Below are 16,942 nucleotides of genomic sequence, written 5' to 3'. Positions count from 1 at the left end.
AACTTAAAAACTACTTCCAGTAATTATTGTAGTATTTTTTTTTTGTTGTTTCTCTCGTTGTGGCCCTCCCAATGCTCCTTCGTATCTTTCGCACTAGTCACAGTGAGGGGTTTGAAACAAGAGCAGCTTTTATTTGGCAAACCCTGTGTGATACAGGATACTGTACAAGGCAGAGTACAGCACTGCAACATATGAAAATAAAGCATGCAAAAGCAATGTTGAAATTGTTGATTGTCAAATACCTGAAGTCAGATTTAAAAAAAAACATATGAATCATCCCTAAAATTAGATTGAAATCAAGTTAGACCTGTCATTTATGGAATTTGATAATGAAAAGTAAAAAAAAGATGCATGCATTACTTTTAAGGAACTAATGATGTGTTCTACAGTAACAAAGGAAAATAATCAATCAGCAGTGGAAGATGGGGGGCGGGGGGGGAATGACATTGTGAATTTGCAATGTTTCATCAGTGCATTGATTACATTTCCTATGGCTGAGTGTAAAAATAAATCATAATTACAGCAGTAATAATAAGGTACCATGGACAGTGTCCACAATGATACCAACAAGTGGTTGAATGCAAAAGTGTATCAATAAATTACGGTTGCTGATGTGCTGTGTAACATTTTGGAAAGTAATGACAAACTTTTTGCCACATTCATTTAAAAAAAAAAAAAAAAAAAAAGAAGAGTCAAATTAAACCATGCAATTTAAACTGCACTTGGAAATGAAAAGAAATAGGCACTGAAATAACGAGTTGGCACAACAAACCCATTTTCCTCTAACAAGACAAAAGTCCCTCAAACAAAAACATCACCAAATTGCAATCAGGAAATGAACTTAATATATAGATAAAAAATATATATCAGTGCACCCAAAAATAATTGCAAACGCATCGTGTAAGAGCTAACTGGGAGTGCAGAGAAGAGTCTGCGCTGTAAGTTCAACCACTGGCGACAATTTTAATTAAAAAGAAAAACACCCCATTTCCACTCATCTGTCTGAATCTTAGTCCTTCAGTAAGTTGGGGGTTGATACCCCCCCGATTGATCCTGGCTGTGAGGAAATGGCGACTGCTGGTAGCCTGTGGGGGCGCTGCTGGGAGGGTACGGGCTGGCGTGGTCGTTGGCAGGGTCTCGATACTCCTGGTCAAACTCGCTGATGCCTTGGCGATACCTCCCGTACGCAAAATAGGTCAAAAGTCCCTAATGAGATAAGAGGCAGATTCAAACCAGCTGGCTGTGACTTTCTTTGAAAAAAAACAATAACATCGTAATCTGCTGATGTGTTGCGATTTTTGTTAGTTAACAGTGGCGTCAAGTTCGTCTTACCCAAGATATTATTGAAAAGAAGGAGAAAGTGATAACAGCCCGAGCAGCATCGCCAACAGCAGACAAGGCAGGAGAAGTTTGTGACCACTGGTTGGTCAGGAAACAGAAGCAGACGAACCATAGGAACGTCCAGGTACCTGTTTAGAATAAAATATCTTAGAATGCATGTTTAATATGATGGAAGCATTTATTTAAACGAAACGGCACTTGTTTTAGATGAACATGCCCCTGTTTTTGTTTTCATATGAAGTCGAAAGAAAAGTCAGACTCTTACCCGAGAAGACCAAATCTCCTAAAACAATGGCTTTCCTCTCCTTGGCATTACTAATCTGAGGGAAGTAGGCGTCCAGGATGAGGAAGATCACACAAGCCAAGAAGGCCAGGATACCTATTCCAATTCCAAAGTTGCAGGCTCCATCATTGGCATTGAACATGCATTGGAGATCCTGTTGGGCTCTAACGTTCATGTAGCCTTCTGCTGTAATGGTTGCAAACACCACAATGGAGAACACCTGCGAAGAACAGAGAAACAGGTTGAATCGTGTAAGAAGGCTCAATGAAAACTCACAGCGGTCACATGACAGTGAATCACGTGACTCAGAAATGCAAGTGAAAAAAAATTGTATTAAAATTTTTCTTTCAGTGATTTCTGTGATAACCTACTTTTGGCACTCAGGTTGGCACTCAGGTTGCATAAAGAAAATAATTGTAAACCAATTACCGGGGCCAAAATTTGCACAAAACAGGAAAAAAATGCTAATGAAAAAAAGTTAAAGGTTGGGAAAAACCTATGTCTGATTAAAAGAAAGATATAAATCCAATAAACTGCATGAGCTGAAAGAGTAAGGCACATTGATATCTTAAGTGCAAATGCATGCACATCAGTTTCCACTCAGTGCCTAATTACTTTTGGTTCCCCAAGTTTGAAATCTTGCACAAAGGCATGAAAACTAGCCTCACCCTAAACATGAAGGGAAAGTACTCTACTTCCTCTTTATAAGGAAAAAAACAAAAACGCTTTTAAAGGGGAATTTTAAAGTAATTTTTTTTTCCAATTGATTTAGCTCAATTACTTATTCTAACGCTCTTTACATTAAAGCATGAAACTAGATGTACCTGGTCGCGGAGCAAGACATGTTTCATTGGGGGTGACTAGGGTTGCTATGGGGATCGTGTAGGGCTAGCAATGAGTAGATACCTTAAATCTCTACATGACTGTTATTTTTATTTATTTATTTTTAATTATTATAATTGTTCCTGTAGGTGTTTGCAGCATGTCAGCACATCCCTACTTTCCTAATGTCAGGGTTACATTAAACGTCTTCCTTTTGTGTCGAACAAAATCCAGGCCAATTGTTGAGTCAGAAATACATTTTTAAAAGAAAGTGTGGAAGTGTAATGCCTTTTTTTCAACAATTAACTTATACGCCTACTTGTACTAACATTATTCTAAGATTTAGCTCTTAACACATTCACGTCATCATAAAGGCCAGAGATGCTTCACTAAAACCAAATATCTCTGCGGACGTGGAGATCAACAGGTGACGCGGTTTAACTTTAATTCCCATTGGTCGACAGACACTGTCAACACTCCGCCATGACACGGCGACTTACTGCACTGAAAAATGTGCCTTCGCGAAGGCGTTTCGCCTTAGAAACCAACGTTATAAAATAAAATAAATAAATAAATAAATTAAATTAAATTAAATAAAAAGGAAAAATACAGTTTGTCGCATATATCATCATCACACTGATTGATCAAAATGACTCTGCGTTGACGGCTAGCTCAAGTAAAAAAAAACTAGCCCGGGGAGTAACACATTCACTCTTAAACTCAGCAGGGGAAAAAAAAATTATATATATATATATATATCCAGAATTAAAACCAGTTACCTACTCATACCTAATGCGGACAACCCAAAAGGCTTAACCCGAGTTACAAGATTTGTTCGGTCTGTAGCGGCACACATGTGTCCAGGAAAACTCTTGATGTGACAGCTGGCTAGTTCTGGATGCTAACGCTTCCGTATGACTCACCCAGCTCAGGAGGCGCAAAATGGTCTGAGGAAGCTTCAAAAAGCTCTGGAAGTCGAAGGCGCCACCCGCGAAAGAGGCTCCGTACGCACCGCCTTCCATCATATGCCAGCCGGAGAGAACACACGCTTTGCCGGGGTAGAAAAAATATGGAGCTGGAAACTTGACAGTTGAGCAGCTTTCGTTGACTGTTGAAAGCTTCCGGAAAACTTCTCCGAGGACCGCCCAGCCTGGAGCCCTGCGTGGAGGGACGCACGCTAAAAAACTGCGTAAACACACCGAGTCTGCAGGGTGCGTTGGGTGGCGACGGAGCTGAAGAAATTCCGGGTCCGGTTTGTCACTCAAATCCTGTTTGTCACTGGAGTGTGATAATATACATCATATAATATGACACTATGCATTTTTTCTTTTCTTTTTTTCTTTTTTTGCGAAACAGACCAAATGTTTTGCCTCAGTACATAGATACCTCTTGCTTTTTGTGACCATGCGAAGAAGCCTAGTTTACTGAGCCCTGTAAGAGCAGACTTCCACTGAGCAAGGACACTTCTTAGATCTCATCTAAGTAGTCGATTGCGACAAGGTCCTGGTACGAGCGGGACCTTTAAAGAAAGTGGCTTTTATCCCCGGGCTGCAGATTGAAAATTTGGCCACTAGGTGGCAGCAGACGGCTGCGATTTTAGATGGAAAGCCGCATTCGTACGCGGAGCTCGTATGGTATTAGAATACGTTGATGAATACGGACGCCGTTGTATCTAACAAGTACAAACAAAAATAGGGAATACAATTCCGTCTAATCACGACACAATTTTTTTTTGTCCCTCACCAGTTGCAGCACACCAGACGGGTGACGGGTGACTCAACGAGAAATGAAGTGCAGCTGCGCGAGACGCAGAGCATCGGGGAGGAAGCTTGGGTCATGCACCGTGACAGTTGAGGACAGTCAGCTATCAAGCGGTAACCCGCCGCTTGAGAACCTACTGGGTGATGACTGCCAGGCCAGAGGTGCGCTAGAGGAGTCATGGCCTCCCGCACCAGTCTTACCATCGACATGTACGAGTCGTCGGATTCTGACTATGAGTAAGTCTGAACAGAGATGAATTTATTCCAACGTTTCTTTACTTGCTCAGTTGAGCCACACAATGTTGTTTTGATTGTCTTTAGACTCAACTGGGACTTTCCTTTTTTTTTTTTTTTTTTTTTTTTTTTTTTAAATTAACTACTTAGTTAGGAATAACTGGAGTTTTTTTCTTTTCTTCCTTGCATACCATAACTGTTGATATTGGCTGAAATGGACACAACTGAATGTTGGGCATAAGCAATTTATGTCCCAATGTGCTGCTATTGCTGAAAGTGTTAATATCCATCCATTCATTTTCAATAGACGCTTCTTCCCGAGCTCAGGGTCACGGGAGTCTGCTGGAGTCTATCCCAGCTGTCATAGGGCGATATTGTGAATATTGTTTTTTTTTTTTTTTTTTGTATTTGTACACTGCTTTGTGGTCTGATGCTTCTACCCTGCAGGTACATTGGAGATGAACCTGGTCAGGGCCTCTTTCACTTTGGTGGAAAGTCCGCAGGCACTGGTTCCCAAAGATTTCCCGAAAATCTACACATGGATGTTTTTAAAGATAACTCAGGTACACACAAAGGACATGTATCTCATGTATAGAGATCCCATATTACACTTATTTATTTTCCTAACAGTATTTGTATGCCTGTCACTGATCTCGTGAATAGGAAAGTACCTCTTCTCGGTTAGTGACCACACCTCCAAGCAGATCTTTGCTGTGCTGTCTGAGGTCATAGAACCTCAAAACGTACTTTAATTGACTGATCACGATAAAATCAAAACAAAACTTTACAACATAAAATCCTTTGAGTGCACTTATTTCAACCTGGGGCCCACAAACTTTTTAGTTCCAAATCAAAGACAACCTGGGACTAAAAATGTCTGGTACTTCTATTTGAGAACTTTTTAAAAGAAAAAAAAAAAGGAAAACTTGTCTACCTTTTTTAGAGCAAAATTTATTTACTATGAGATGCGTTTGTAGCTTTGAAAAACTTGTTCAATGTAGTTTGTTGCTTTTTTAGATAGTGAAGATGATTTCCACGTTGAAGACAAGTCACACAAGGGCAAGAACTCTCTGCAAAGGGGCGGCTGCTCGGCTGCGACGTTGAAGGTGTTGGCGTCACTGCCAAGCCGCACTGCTGGTGAGGAAGATAAAACAGGAAACTTGTTGATGTACCGTTGACCTTTTCATAAAGGCAAATCTCTAAAATGTGAACTCTGTCTCTTTTTCAAAGAGCCATGTAAACCCCCTCAGCGAGGCCAGTTTCAGGGTCCTTCTCACCCATTAGGATCTGGAATCCTAATGGGTAATCAGGAATTTTTTTTTTTTAGATAAATCGCAATTATGACATTGCCAATTATGAATTGATTTACAAATTAAAAAAATATATATTTTTTTTCAATAAGGCTGTAGTAGCAAGATGCAAAGTCACTCGCATTCCAATGATCTCATTCCTTCTTGGCGGGGGTTCTCCAACCTTCTTCTTCATAGGGAATGACGAGCACTTGCTCTCCGGCCTTCGAGGCCTTTCAGTAAGTGAGAAACTGAGCAAACTGCGCGCCATGCCGCTCTGCCTGGCAGATAAGATGGAGATCAGGTAGATCAAAATCCGTAAAAACATGAAATGGAAATGACGCCACCGGGAATGATAAACACTCTTTTCCTGGTGTCTCACAAGAAAACAGGCTTTTAAAGATGTTCCTGAGAGTTCTCTCTTCAGCAGGAAGATTCCGTGCTGTAGTCTGAAAGTAGTAGTTTCAAAGGTGAGGCAAAACTGTCCAACCCCGGTTGAATGAAGTATTCAGAGCTCTTAGTTATACTTGTTTTTTCTCTGTCTCAGACCTGGCACGATTGTCTCTTCAGCTGCCTCCCTCTTCTCAGCTCACTGTCGCTGTGGCACACCTCAATAAAGAGGCTGAGTGCACAGTTTGGATCAGGAGTGCTCTCCTACTTCCTCTTTCTGCGGACTCTGCTGTTCTTTAACCTCTTCCTCTTTGCCGTCCATGGTTTGTTCTTGATCTTGCCTCAAGCCGTGAACCCTCCCCCTGACACTGACAATGAGACGCCTAGTGAATTCGGCGGCCTCGAGCTTCTCACTGGAACTGTAAGTGAAACCGTACGTCTAGACTTTGTCTCCCTTTAGCCAGATGGTTAATTAATTTCGCCTGCTTCACAGGGAGTCCTCTCACACACCTTATTGTTCTATGGCTACTACACGAATGCCATCATCAAAACATGCACAGGTCCCGGATCCTGTAACCCAGAAGAGTCTAATACGGTGCCATACAGCATACCTGCTGCCTATTTCTTCACCACTGCCATCACCTTCTTTGTTATCTGCATCATACTGGTTCACAGGTGCACAAAGAGACAAATTGTTTTCTGTAGGAATCCCGTACAGCACGTCTTTCACAGCCGCCTTGTCCATCCTGCAGGGTGTCCACCTCCTACGGGAGAAAATTCCGGCAGCACAATTCAACGGCGAATCTGGCTGTCAAAGTTTTCTGTTGCTGGGATTTTAAAGTCACCAAGAGGATTTCAGTGAGGCTTCAGTCCAAGACAGTCAGCACTCAGCTCAAAGTATGGAGTCAGTTACAACTTCTTTTAGACTTGAAGGGCCATATTGTGCTAAATTCTCGACACCAAAGTCTTTTAATATTTCTCCAGCCAGTCGAACAACTCCACAGAGATGAGAAACATGCACATCTCTTCTTATTGTACCATAGTTGATGTGATAAAACACCAAGAGCTGAAGATTAAACATTTGTTTTTCTTTCTTTTGTTTCTGGAGATCCACTGTGGCTTCTGGATAATTAACAGTGTGAACCGTATTTGCTTCCAAACATCAGGAGCTGCTGTCCGAGATGGTCCGCGGTGAAGACAAACGGAGCTGCAGGCAGCGGCTCTGCCGCTTCCTGGTGCACTTGATCGCGTGGGTGACATGTCTGGCCAGCATCTCCCTAGGCGCCGGTGCAGTTCACTTCCAGTCAGAGGTGTGACGAAGAACTTAGTGAGCAGCAGAGCGTGGTGGATTTTTTTTTTTTTTACACGTTTCAGCAGATGTGTGAACCAGTTGGTTGCTATTAATAATCATCATCTTGCACCATCCAGTCGCAACGCCTGGGGTCCCTTGAAGTCTTCTTGCTTGCCTCTGCTTCTGCTTGCTTGCACATTTACATTTACATTTACATGATATATTCTTTTTTTTTTTTTTAATTTAGACTACATTACAAATTGCAGTACAGTGGTTTCAGACAGAAACAATGTCTATCAGGAGGTTGAATATGATCAAGAGTGATAGTTGGAGCACCATTACCACCATTATCAACATTACCACTCCAGACCCCTCCTCACTTTCAAAGTCATTATGGGACAAAGTGGATGCAGCCTCCAGCAAACATGCCAGGATGTGGTGTTAATCAACATGATTGTGCCGTTTGTACGCAGACAAAAGTTGAGCAGAGCGTTTTCGAAGACACAGATCTCCTGCTCTTGTCGGCACTGGTGTCGGCCGTCAACCTGCTGCTGCCAGGACTCTTCAATCTGTGCGCTTGGCTGGAGAAGCACGACTCCCCCAGTGTTCAGGTCTATGTCTCCATCTTCAGGTGAGTGTGAGCAAAGGGGGATTGTGGCTCAGAGGGGAAGAAACTCCAAGACAAACTTATAGATAATTAAAGCAGGTTATCTAAAAAGAACCCTTTTCTTTCTCAATGAAACAAAGTGCCACAAATTCCTTTGCAAAAGGTTAACCTTTAAAACATGTTTCAAAAAAATCTTAAATAAAGCTTTGTCTTTAATTTAAGAAAAAAAAAAAAAAAAAAAAAATGATGCCAGAAACTGATGAAGATGCTCATGTCATTGTTTTCCCAAAATGTGCTCGAACTTTATTGTATAAAGTGCAGGTCAAACATTCAAAAATCATTCACCAATCAGCAATTGTAGACGCTCAATTTTGTTTCCCTTTGAAATATTACACTTCTGCTGTCTTCTGTTTCCAAGGAACCTGCTGTTGAAAGTCAGTGTTGTCGGGGTGCTGTGCTACCGCTGGCTGGGGAGAATTGCCGTTGAGCCAGAAAGTCGTGGTCTGAAGGTTGGAAGCATCTTCAATTTACGTGCGAGGAAAAACTTTCCAGCGCGATGTTGCATTCCAAAGAAAATGCTGCTCCTCGAGTGATATAATTGCAAATGTGTCGCAACCAGACCAGCCGTGTTGTTTTAACCTTGTACGAAACAACCTTGAACCTTCGTGTTTAGGATTCTGTCGTGTGTGTCTGGGTTTTTTTTTTTCCAGTGTTGGGAGAGCATTGTAGGGCAAGAACTGTACCGCCTGCTGCTGATGGATTTTGTCTTCACAGTGCTTTACACTCTTCTGGGGGAGTTCCTGTGGAGGCAAGCTGCGTCGCCTCTCACTTTGATTCTCGTGTCGTTTTTTTGCCAAAGTAATTCACTGAGCACACTGCCTGTCTTTTGTCCAGTTTCTTTACTGAGCAGGTGCTGAAAAGGAGCAGGAAGCCAGTGTTTGACATTGCTCATAATGTGCTAGAGCTCATATATGGACAAACTCTTACTTGGTATTTGCCCAACAACAATTCACAGCATTGTTGAAATGAATTGAATATGTCCAAAAGAAATTATCAATCACCTGCTGTGCATTGCCCTTGTTTGTGCCCAGGCTCGGAGTGCTGTTTGCTCCGCTACTTCCTGCTGTTCAGGTCATCAAACTATTTCTACTGTTTTACATGAAGGAGGTCAGTAAAGGAGGTGTTGTCTCAAGGACTTATGACCAGGCGATAGAATCTGAATTGACATTTCGTGGGTTTCTTTCGCAGACCAGTCTGCTGCTCAACTGTCAGGCTTCCAGGAAGCCCTGGAGGGCGAGTCAGATGACAGCGGTCTTCATTTGCCTGTTGAGCTTCCCCTCATTTCTCGGAGCTGCCGTGTCTGTCGTCTATAGCCTCTGGAGGTGAGTGAGACGATAATTGGCGTGACACAAGACGTGAGCGTACTCTTCAGACCCCCTCGAGACATTTTTGCAAATTGTTCAACCTCCAGCCACTTTTAAAACAGGCTTTTAAAGCTAGCCCAACAACATCACAGAGAAATGCTGTAATCATACAGCGACGTCTGAAAACTTAAACAATGACTTCAAAGCTACAGTACATGTCACAAATCAGAGAGGTTAGATGTGTGCATTTCTGAGAATAAAGTATATCTTGCCCCTCGGTAAATGACAGAAGAAAAATCTGATGCATATGGAAACCAAAAAAATGTGAATCTTTTTAGTGTTTGTTTTATAAATGATTCTTCCTTGCAGTGCTTCACCATCTGCAGCTGGCAGATTTGTCTCTCACGTGATAAACAGGAGCCAATAGCATATTTAATCTCACATTGCCTTGAGAAAAATCAAACGCCAAAGTAATTTGACGTCGTCTCGCTAGGTTGTTGAACTGCCTCTCTGTGGTTCTCCAACCAGGATTTTGCTTTTCTGGTCTTGATGATGTACAGCAGCTTTTGTGCTGTGATCGAACCACCTCAAGCTTTTTTTGTTTTGCCGTCTACAGGATTAAGCCGTCGAAGACCTGCGGCCCCTTCAGGAACCTCACCACCATGTTTCAGTCATGGCAGTTGTGGACCAGACAGGTGCAAAACACCCACCCCAGCCTGTCGTGGCTCAACTGGGCCTACTGCTTCCTGGTGGAGAGCCCATTGTTCCTGTTCCTGGCCAGCGGCGTGTTGCTGTGAGTGATGACGGCGGACATAAAGAGCCGCCGTCTAGTTTGCACAGTCATGGCTTATGCTACCATGTCATGATTGCTACGTTGTTTGTTCGCGGCTTGCTGTTCCTGTATGGTGTCGGCATCCCTTGGATCGCTCAAATAACCTTCTAACTCTTTAATTTGATGTCCTCTCCTGTCTGCCTTCCAGGGTTGTGATATATTTCAACTCTCAAATAGTTGACGGACAAAGGAAGATTATCAATCAACTGGAAAAGCAAATTGAAGATGTAAGAAATACTGAAATTGCATAAGAAAAAAATCCATGTCCTTCTGGCTGTCCTGTCATGACGCTGTCAATGTCTCTCACTCTTTCATGCAGGAGGGTAAAGACAAAACATTTCTCATAGCCAAACTACAAACCTTTAATGAGTAACATGGTCCAATTCCCTGAGTAGAAAAGAAAAGGTGGGTATGGCTTCAGAACTCTCTGTTTTGTTCTACGTGTTTGCATGCTGATGTTTTACTGTCAGCAGCTAAGCTCTTGTCTTTAAATTATTTTATTTTTTTATTGTTGTGTTTATACTTTAATTTAATAAATGTATCTATAGATTGCAGAAAAGGCTCACATTTCATTGGAATTGTGCACGGTTACACTGTGTTTACTCAACAACATGTGACTGAGTACTTGGTAAATGTTTTGAATTTTGAAATCCTTGTTCATGAGTGTATTTATTTTTGCACCACTTTTTTCTGTGACTGTAAAATGTAAATTGTTTTAAATTATGAGTAGATTTGAAAACAACAATAATCCTTTTATAATAAATAAAATCACATTTATTCTATATTTGTGTGTACTAACTTGGTGATTAAAACATGCCACAATATGCATATTTTGGCCTTATCTTCAAAAATTAATTTTCCCACTGACTTAAATTCATTTTTGTTTTTTTACTTTCTCAAACAACTTTATATATCTGCTCCTACATGCATCTCCTGGACTTAAAAAGAAAAAAAAATAATCTTTTTTATCCCCCTGAACATTCAAACTCTCAACAAAGTTGTTGTGCTCCGGTGTCCCTTTTTGTTTTTATTTTGTTATTTTATAGGTTTCACTCGTTTGAAATTCAGTCAATGACATAATAATTGTGGTGACCTGAAAACAGTGAACCAAAAATGACACAATGCAGCTTATACTTCATGGAATGCAGAAAGACTAGTATGGCTTTGCTCTGCTGTTTACTTCGAAGTGCACAAACACCTGAATGTTTCACAATAACAGTTATTAACCTCAAAATGTGTCACCATCAACCTTCCCACTCAACAAGTCTGACAGGCCAATGACTCAAAACTGTCTATCACATTAAGAGAAAATGCAAAAGGGGCAGGTTTTTGTGGAAGAGAGCAAACCTTATATTTGAGCCCACCCAGCAGGAGCATACGACTTTCTGTCTGGTGAGCGGCTTGGTGAACATCTCAGACCTCTGGTAAGCAGTGCCTTCATTTATCATGAATTACTTAAAAAAACAAAACAAAAAACCCCCCACACTCATCTGTTTTCTCTGTCGATTTATCTTCCCAGCATGCAGTATGGATGGGAAAACGGAACCTAAAAAAAGGGTCTACATCCATCTTCCAAAGAAACACATTGCAAAATTTGCTGAACATTATGAACTGGTAAACGTTTTTTCTTCTTTGTACATAATGTCACAGTTTTCCATTATTTATTTTGTAAATTCTAATCTCTTTATTTCAGGAGCACGGAATCTTTATAAAAGAGCTGAATCCCTATATTAATGAAGGCTACCTACGGGCTTACTTTAAAGACTGGGGCACTGTCACTGCAAGCAGGGTAAGAACAAAAAAGCAATTACTACTTTGATGAGAATGTCATTTAAAAGAACATTTATCTGAATATACAAATAACTTTGTTTGCCGAACATTTATATTTTGTGAATTGGATGCCAGATTAACCACAGCCAGGAGAACCCAAAGGCAGTGGCGTATGTTGGCTTTTCCTCAGAGGATGAAGCGGACAGAGCAGAATGGTCCGGGCCTCACTACATCGGCGGAGATGTAGAGGTGAAACGAGTCGTTACTCTGAAGGTGAGCCCTCACTCACGATTTTAAAAGCCTGCGCTTCTTCAGAAAATAAATGAATAGATAAATTGTTTGCGTTATAATTGACATGTATTTTATTTTCCCTCAAGAATGAAGCAACACCACAAACATCCAGTGAAAAAGTTGTCCTTTAAAAATATTTGACCTTTTTCTTCGTGGTTCAGACGGAGGGTGACACTGAGCTGCCAGAGAGCACCTTGCGATCAAAGACTCGACCGAGGCGCAGCATGGGCCTGGGATACATTCTGGAAGATGCCCAGTGGTTGGATGAAGAGCTGGACAATGACTAAGATGCACTTACCATTGCCCATTCTCACCTCCCCTATCCCTCCACAAAAGAATTTAAGAAAAAAAAAGAAAAAAAGATAATAGTTGTGATTTGATTTTGAGATTGCAAATGTGATTTATAGGCTAGAGAAAAATGCATTATTGAAGAGTTTCACATGAATATAATACAATTAAAAGTATGCACAGACCTTACTGAGAATTATTAATTCATGAATATGGTTATACAAATATGTGTAATTTGTATAACTGCATCTCTACTAGTTTATCTACCTGTATGGAACCAAAGCTGGTTTTGCGTCCGAAATTTACTCCATTTCTTCTACTAAATTTAAAACCAGCCCTGCAGCTGTTGTTCTTATGTAATGAAATCATACACAAAATAAATGTAAAGCCGGTTAAGTGAACTAACTAAACAGGTTAAGTGTTTTTCATTCTGTGAAGGTTAAAGGTTTCTTGGACGTATGAACTGTTTCACAGGTAAATACATAGGAGCTGTTAGGGAATGCGCCGCAACAGGTTTAATTTTTCTTTCTCACTATGTGAAACCATTTGCATTTTCACTGTGTGTGTGCTAACGTCGCTACAACAATAATACTTGACGAAGCGTGAACTACAAATCAATTTTATTTTCATCGTCGCGCTATTTCGGAATTTTTCGTCAGCAAGCGGGGGAGGCGCAAGTTGATTACGTCATCGACCTGGGCCAATCACTTTGCAGAGCGCCAAGTTTCACTGTCGGAGTTGCACAACGTCAACAAGTAATGGCGGAGAAGGACGAGGAAATAGTGTTTAAAAAGGTGAGAGCAGGATTGTCTCCGTTCTGTTGCGATGATTTCCAGATGGTCCTTTGTCTTTGTTTTAGAATTGAACCTTGCATCGACTCCGGGGCTCCTTGGTTTATAGTTGGCGGTTTATCTCATTTTAACACATTTTAAGAGCACAAGTCTTCAAGCGATTTTGTTTGTTACTCGATTTGTTTAATCTCCGCAGATTAAAGTTTTGTTTTGTTTTTTTGTTTTTTTAACGTATTGAAGTCAGCATATACGACTGTTGTTGCACCGTCACTTTCAAAATAGAATGTGTTGAATTTACGTTTCTTTCAAAATGAGTTTGGGGTGAGACAGCCAACAAAGATTACATCCGTAATAAAATAAAGTAAAAATATATCTATATATAAAGAATAGTCCCATGGTTGCAAACTAACGGTAGAATTTTTCTGTTGTGCAGGAAACGGTTGGCAAGCTCCTGTCATCGTCCTTCAAAGATGACAAAACCAGGCGTGAGTTAAATGGAGTTAGCGTTCATTTCCACTGGTTTGTTGTTTTGTTGACTCCAGTGTTTTCCCCGTGTTTGTTTGTTCGCACAGTAAGTGGAGATGCTGTGATGCTTATGGTTGAGATGCTCAAGGTGTTCGTCCAAGGTAATAACTAACGCTATTATTGGTATACTTTATTTTATCTTGAAGTTGAATGTTTTCATTTTTAGTTGTGTATACAGTGCTTTGAGGATGAAAGTATAAACACAGTATTTCATTTCTCCAGAGGCTGCCGTGAGATCACAGAAACAAGCAGAGTCTGAGGACTGTGAGCGGGTGGACATCGAGCATTTTGAGAAGGTTCTCCCTCAGCTGGTGCGTAAGTTTGTTCTGCCAAAGAGGCATTTTAATGTTTGTAGAAGAGTCTATAATGGTGCTATGATTTGCATCTATTTGCTTTACTCTAAAAAAAATAAAATAAATAATAATAATAATAATAATAATAATAATAATAATAATAATAATAATAATAATAATGATGATGATGATGATGATGATGATGATGATAATAATAATAATATATTTTGTTTGTATAGTGCTTTTCAAGAAACTCAGACACTTCACATAAATATAAAAATCATAAAAACATTCCATTGAGATACGAACACAGGACAATTGCATGAATCAGCACATAACAGTGCTATATAAATAAAGTTTATTATTATTATAACAGGACATTACACGACACAGCACATTAATGCACATTAAAAGCAGTCCTAAAAAGGTGCGTTTTGAGATGAGATTTGAAGGTTGGAAAGTCTGTCACCGATGTGTTTGGGGAGAGAGTTTCAGTGGGAGCGGCGATGGAGAAGCTTATCCTTCACAGTTGTATACCTTCAAAATATTATAATGGCCACTACACGACACAATGCTTAGTCTCCAATCTACACATTGCTTTTAATACAAATACATTTGAATAAATATTCACGTCAGAAAAAAGAAAAAGAAAAAACAAGCAAATAAATATAAATTCCAGAATGAGTTCCACGTTTTAATCTAATCTTTTTTATTCTCAGATTCAGTTCACGTATGTAAAGTGTATATACATACCAATATCACTCTTTGGTCTCTTGTCCCAATTCAGCTGCTGGACTTCTAGCACAATGTCGCCACAAGATGGAGCCAGAGTGACACCCGTTCCCGCAAACCCTGCAATCATACTTCCTGCTCCCGTTTAATTTCACTGCTGTTTATATATGCTGTATAGCTGCAATTTCATAATTACCCAAACTTAAGATTACATGATGATTCTTGTTCCTGTATTTACTGGAGTTGTTTGATGTTAAGTGGAGAGCAGCAGTGCTGTCCGCACGCCTCCCTTGCCACTGCCACTGAGGCCCACCTGTGCTTCTCTGGAACAACAGGTGCTTCCAGCATGCTCTATGGCGCCCTTCATCAAAGCGTCCCGGAGCAGTTGGAAGCAATTAGAGTAATAAGGGGAGCAGCCAGTCCCTTAGATGATGACAAGTGCCAGGAAAAAAGGAGTACCCCCTCCGGACACTTTGAAGTTCCCTTTTGCTGTCCTGCGATGTTTAGTTAGAGGCAGGGGGAAGGGCAAAGGGGACCTCTGGCACAGGGGGGAAAGTTGAATGGGACTGTGTGTGTGTGTGTGTGTGTGTGTGTGTGTGTGTGTGTGTGTGTGTGTGTGTGTGTGTGTGTGTGTGTGTGTGTGTGTGTGTGTACACGCACACTTTAGCCAAACATGGCCAGAGACCACACGCATAGGTATTCTGTTTGAAAAGAAACATAACAAAACACATCGGAACACGGTCCAAGAGGAGCAGGGTGTAATTCTGAAGGTAAATAAACAAAAGAGGCGAGCAGCCGAGGTGCTCGCTCCCCTTTCATCACAGCGGAGAGGGGAAGTTGGGCCCTGCGAGGCTGCGCCTAATGTGGGGTTTTCTAACTGCAGCGCCTCTGTTGTTTTTCCACCGGCGGTGTAGCCGGTGGACGACGTGTCTTTGCCGTGAGTCACTATCGACGGCGCAACACCTCACACTATTTGTTTGTGTGGCCCTTAGGTGAGTCACTGTGCTTACAAGTGTTGGCCTCGTACAGCTGCGGAGGCCGCTGTGGCTGTGGTCCGCCCTCACACCTGGAGTTTGACTCGGCTCGTGTCCCACAGCAGGAAGTGACCTGGCGCGCCTGATTGGACATTTCCTAACTCCTTTGGGTTCATCCTGTATCATTAGAGAGCAAGTAGACAGTGTTTGTACAGGGAAGGCAAAACTTGGAAGGTGATTGGGTGAACTCTCTTCGATCGTGTTTGTTACTGCCCGTTTAAACAGGAAGTCACCTCTGCATTGCTACAAGGGAGCCACTTTAGCTTTGTTGACTTGCGTTTATTGAAACTTAGCTTTTGCCAAGCAACAACGTCCTGGCCTCCACCAGAAACTTTCAGCGCTGCTCTTTGTTCGTTTTGGTGAAAATGCTCTCGGGATCTGATAAAAATTGCTTATGAGTATCGGTATTGGCCATGTATCATTGAAAACTCGTTGTTTCTGGAAGCCGCAGATACATGTTACCACAGTACATATGTAATGCTTATGATAAACAGCTTTATAACAAACCCCACCCTGTAGTTCAGTGATGTAATGCGTCAAAGCGCTCAGTCTGATCAAATGCTGCAGACACGTTTGGTTTCTACTGCCAGATAAGAAATCATGAGAACTTAACTGAGATCTAACTCCCTCGCCTCGCCGTGAATCCTCTCTGGAGGTCTACTCAGGGAGAAATGGATCCTCTCCAAGCTGTCAATCCCTGCAAATGAAATAAAGTGCTTCTCTGTTTGGATGGCCCCGCAAGTTGTTGTTGTTGTTGTTGTTGTTTTTTATTTATTTTTTTCCCCACACAATAAGCTGCTGAGAGGTCTCCCCACTGGATGAGCGGGGCCACTACTGTACAGATCTCGCGCCCTCCCTTCGTGCATCTCAGTGGAACAAATGACATGTGAAGGCAGTGTTATTAAACATACGAAAGCAGTTAGGACAAGGACGAGGAGGAGCGTCATGAGAAAAGTAATGAGTTAAAGCTTTTCTTGATCATACATTAAAGGGAGTGTCGACAGC

The 16,942-nt window shown here is 41.3% G+C and overlaps 4 protein-coding genes across 5 annotated transcripts; 3 read left to right on the top strand and 1 right to left on the bottom strand.

Moving 5' to 3' along the window:
* Positions 1–110: 110 nt before the first annotated feature.
* Positions 111–3,502, bottom strand: syngr2a (synaptogyrin 2a). Its single transcript, XM_076024301.1, has 4 exons — positions 3,370–3,502; positions 1,607–1,844; positions 1,333–1,469; positions 111–1,206 (listed from the first exon to the last, which is right to left on the bottom strand). The coding sequence occupies exons 1-4, from the start codon at positions 3,469–3,471 to the stop codon at positions 1,018–1,020; spliced, it is 666 nt and encodes a 221-aa protein (XP_075880416.1). The 5' UTR covers positions 3,472–3,502; the 3' UTR covers positions 111–1,017.
* A 73-nt stretch (positions 3,503–3,575) lies between these two features.
* On the top strand, positions 3,576–10,995 carry tmc6a (transmembrane channel-like 6a). The gene is made up of 20 exons (XM_076023584.1): positions 3,576–3,693; positions 4,193–4,443; positions 4,888–5,003; positions 5,458–5,577; positions 5,671–5,742; positions 5,805–6,033; positions 6,115–6,199; positions 6,277–6,540; positions 6,613–6,794; positions 6,872–7,016; positions 7,286–7,429; positions 7,884–8,041; positions 8,436–8,526; positions 8,728–8,825; positions 8,912–9,007; positions 9,109–9,184; positions 9,266–9,399; positions 9,998–10,174; positions 10,362–10,440; positions 10,533–10,995. Exons 2-20 carry the CDS (start codon positions 4,385–4,387, stop codon positions 10,584–10,586), a joined length of 2,379 nt encoding a protein of 792 aa, XP_075879699.1. The 5' UTR covers positions 3,576–3,693; positions 4,193–4,384; the 3' UTR covers positions 10,587–10,995.
* Positions 10,996–11,306: 311 nt separating this feature from the next.
* LOC142886996 (uncharacterized) lies at positions 11,307–12,945 on the top strand. The gene is made up of 5 exons (XM_076024302.1): positions 11,307–11,637; positions 11,733–11,827; positions 11,907–12,002; positions 12,119–12,256; positions 12,436–12,945. The coding sequence occupies exons 2-5, from the start codon at positions 11,741–11,743 to the stop codon at positions 12,559–12,561; spliced, it is 447 nt and encodes a 148-aa protein (XP_075880417.1). The 5' UTR covers positions 11,307–11,637; positions 11,733–11,740; the 3' UTR covers positions 12,562–12,945.
* A 194-nt stretch (positions 12,946–13,139) lies between these two features.
* On the top strand, positions 13,140–16,678 carry cenpx (centromere protein X). Of its 2 annotated transcripts, none has more exons than XM_076024299.1 (5): positions 13,140–13,356; positions 13,787–13,838; positions 13,926–13,979; positions 14,101–14,193; positions 14,959–16,678. In XM_076024299.1, exons 1-5 carry the CDS (start codon positions 13,321–13,323, stop codon positions 15,003–15,005), a joined length of 282 nt encoding a protein of 93 aa, XP_075880414.1. In that variant the 5' UTR covers positions 13,140–13,320; the 3' UTR covers positions 15,006–16,678. The 2 variants fall into 2 exon arrangements, with proteins under 2 accessions (XP_075880414.1, XP_075880415.1); XM_076024300.1 differs by having other exon boundaries at positions 13,166–13,356; positions 14,101–14,189.
* The last annotated feature ends 264 nt before the right edge of the window (positions 16,679–16,942 follow it).

Source organism: Nelusetta ayraudi, unplaced genomic scaffold (assembly GCF_046127955.1).
Source record: "Nelusetta ayraudi isolate G7.1 ecotype Tasmania unplaced genomic scaffold, CSIRO-AGI_Nayr_v1 ptg000016l, whole genome shotgun sequence".
NCBI lineage: Eukaryota > Metazoa > Chordata > Actinopteri > Tetraodontiformes > Monacanthidae > Nelusetta > Nelusetta ayraudi.
Note: the sequence above shows the minus strand (reverse complement) of the source record. Positions and strands in the feature narration are given on the sequence as shown.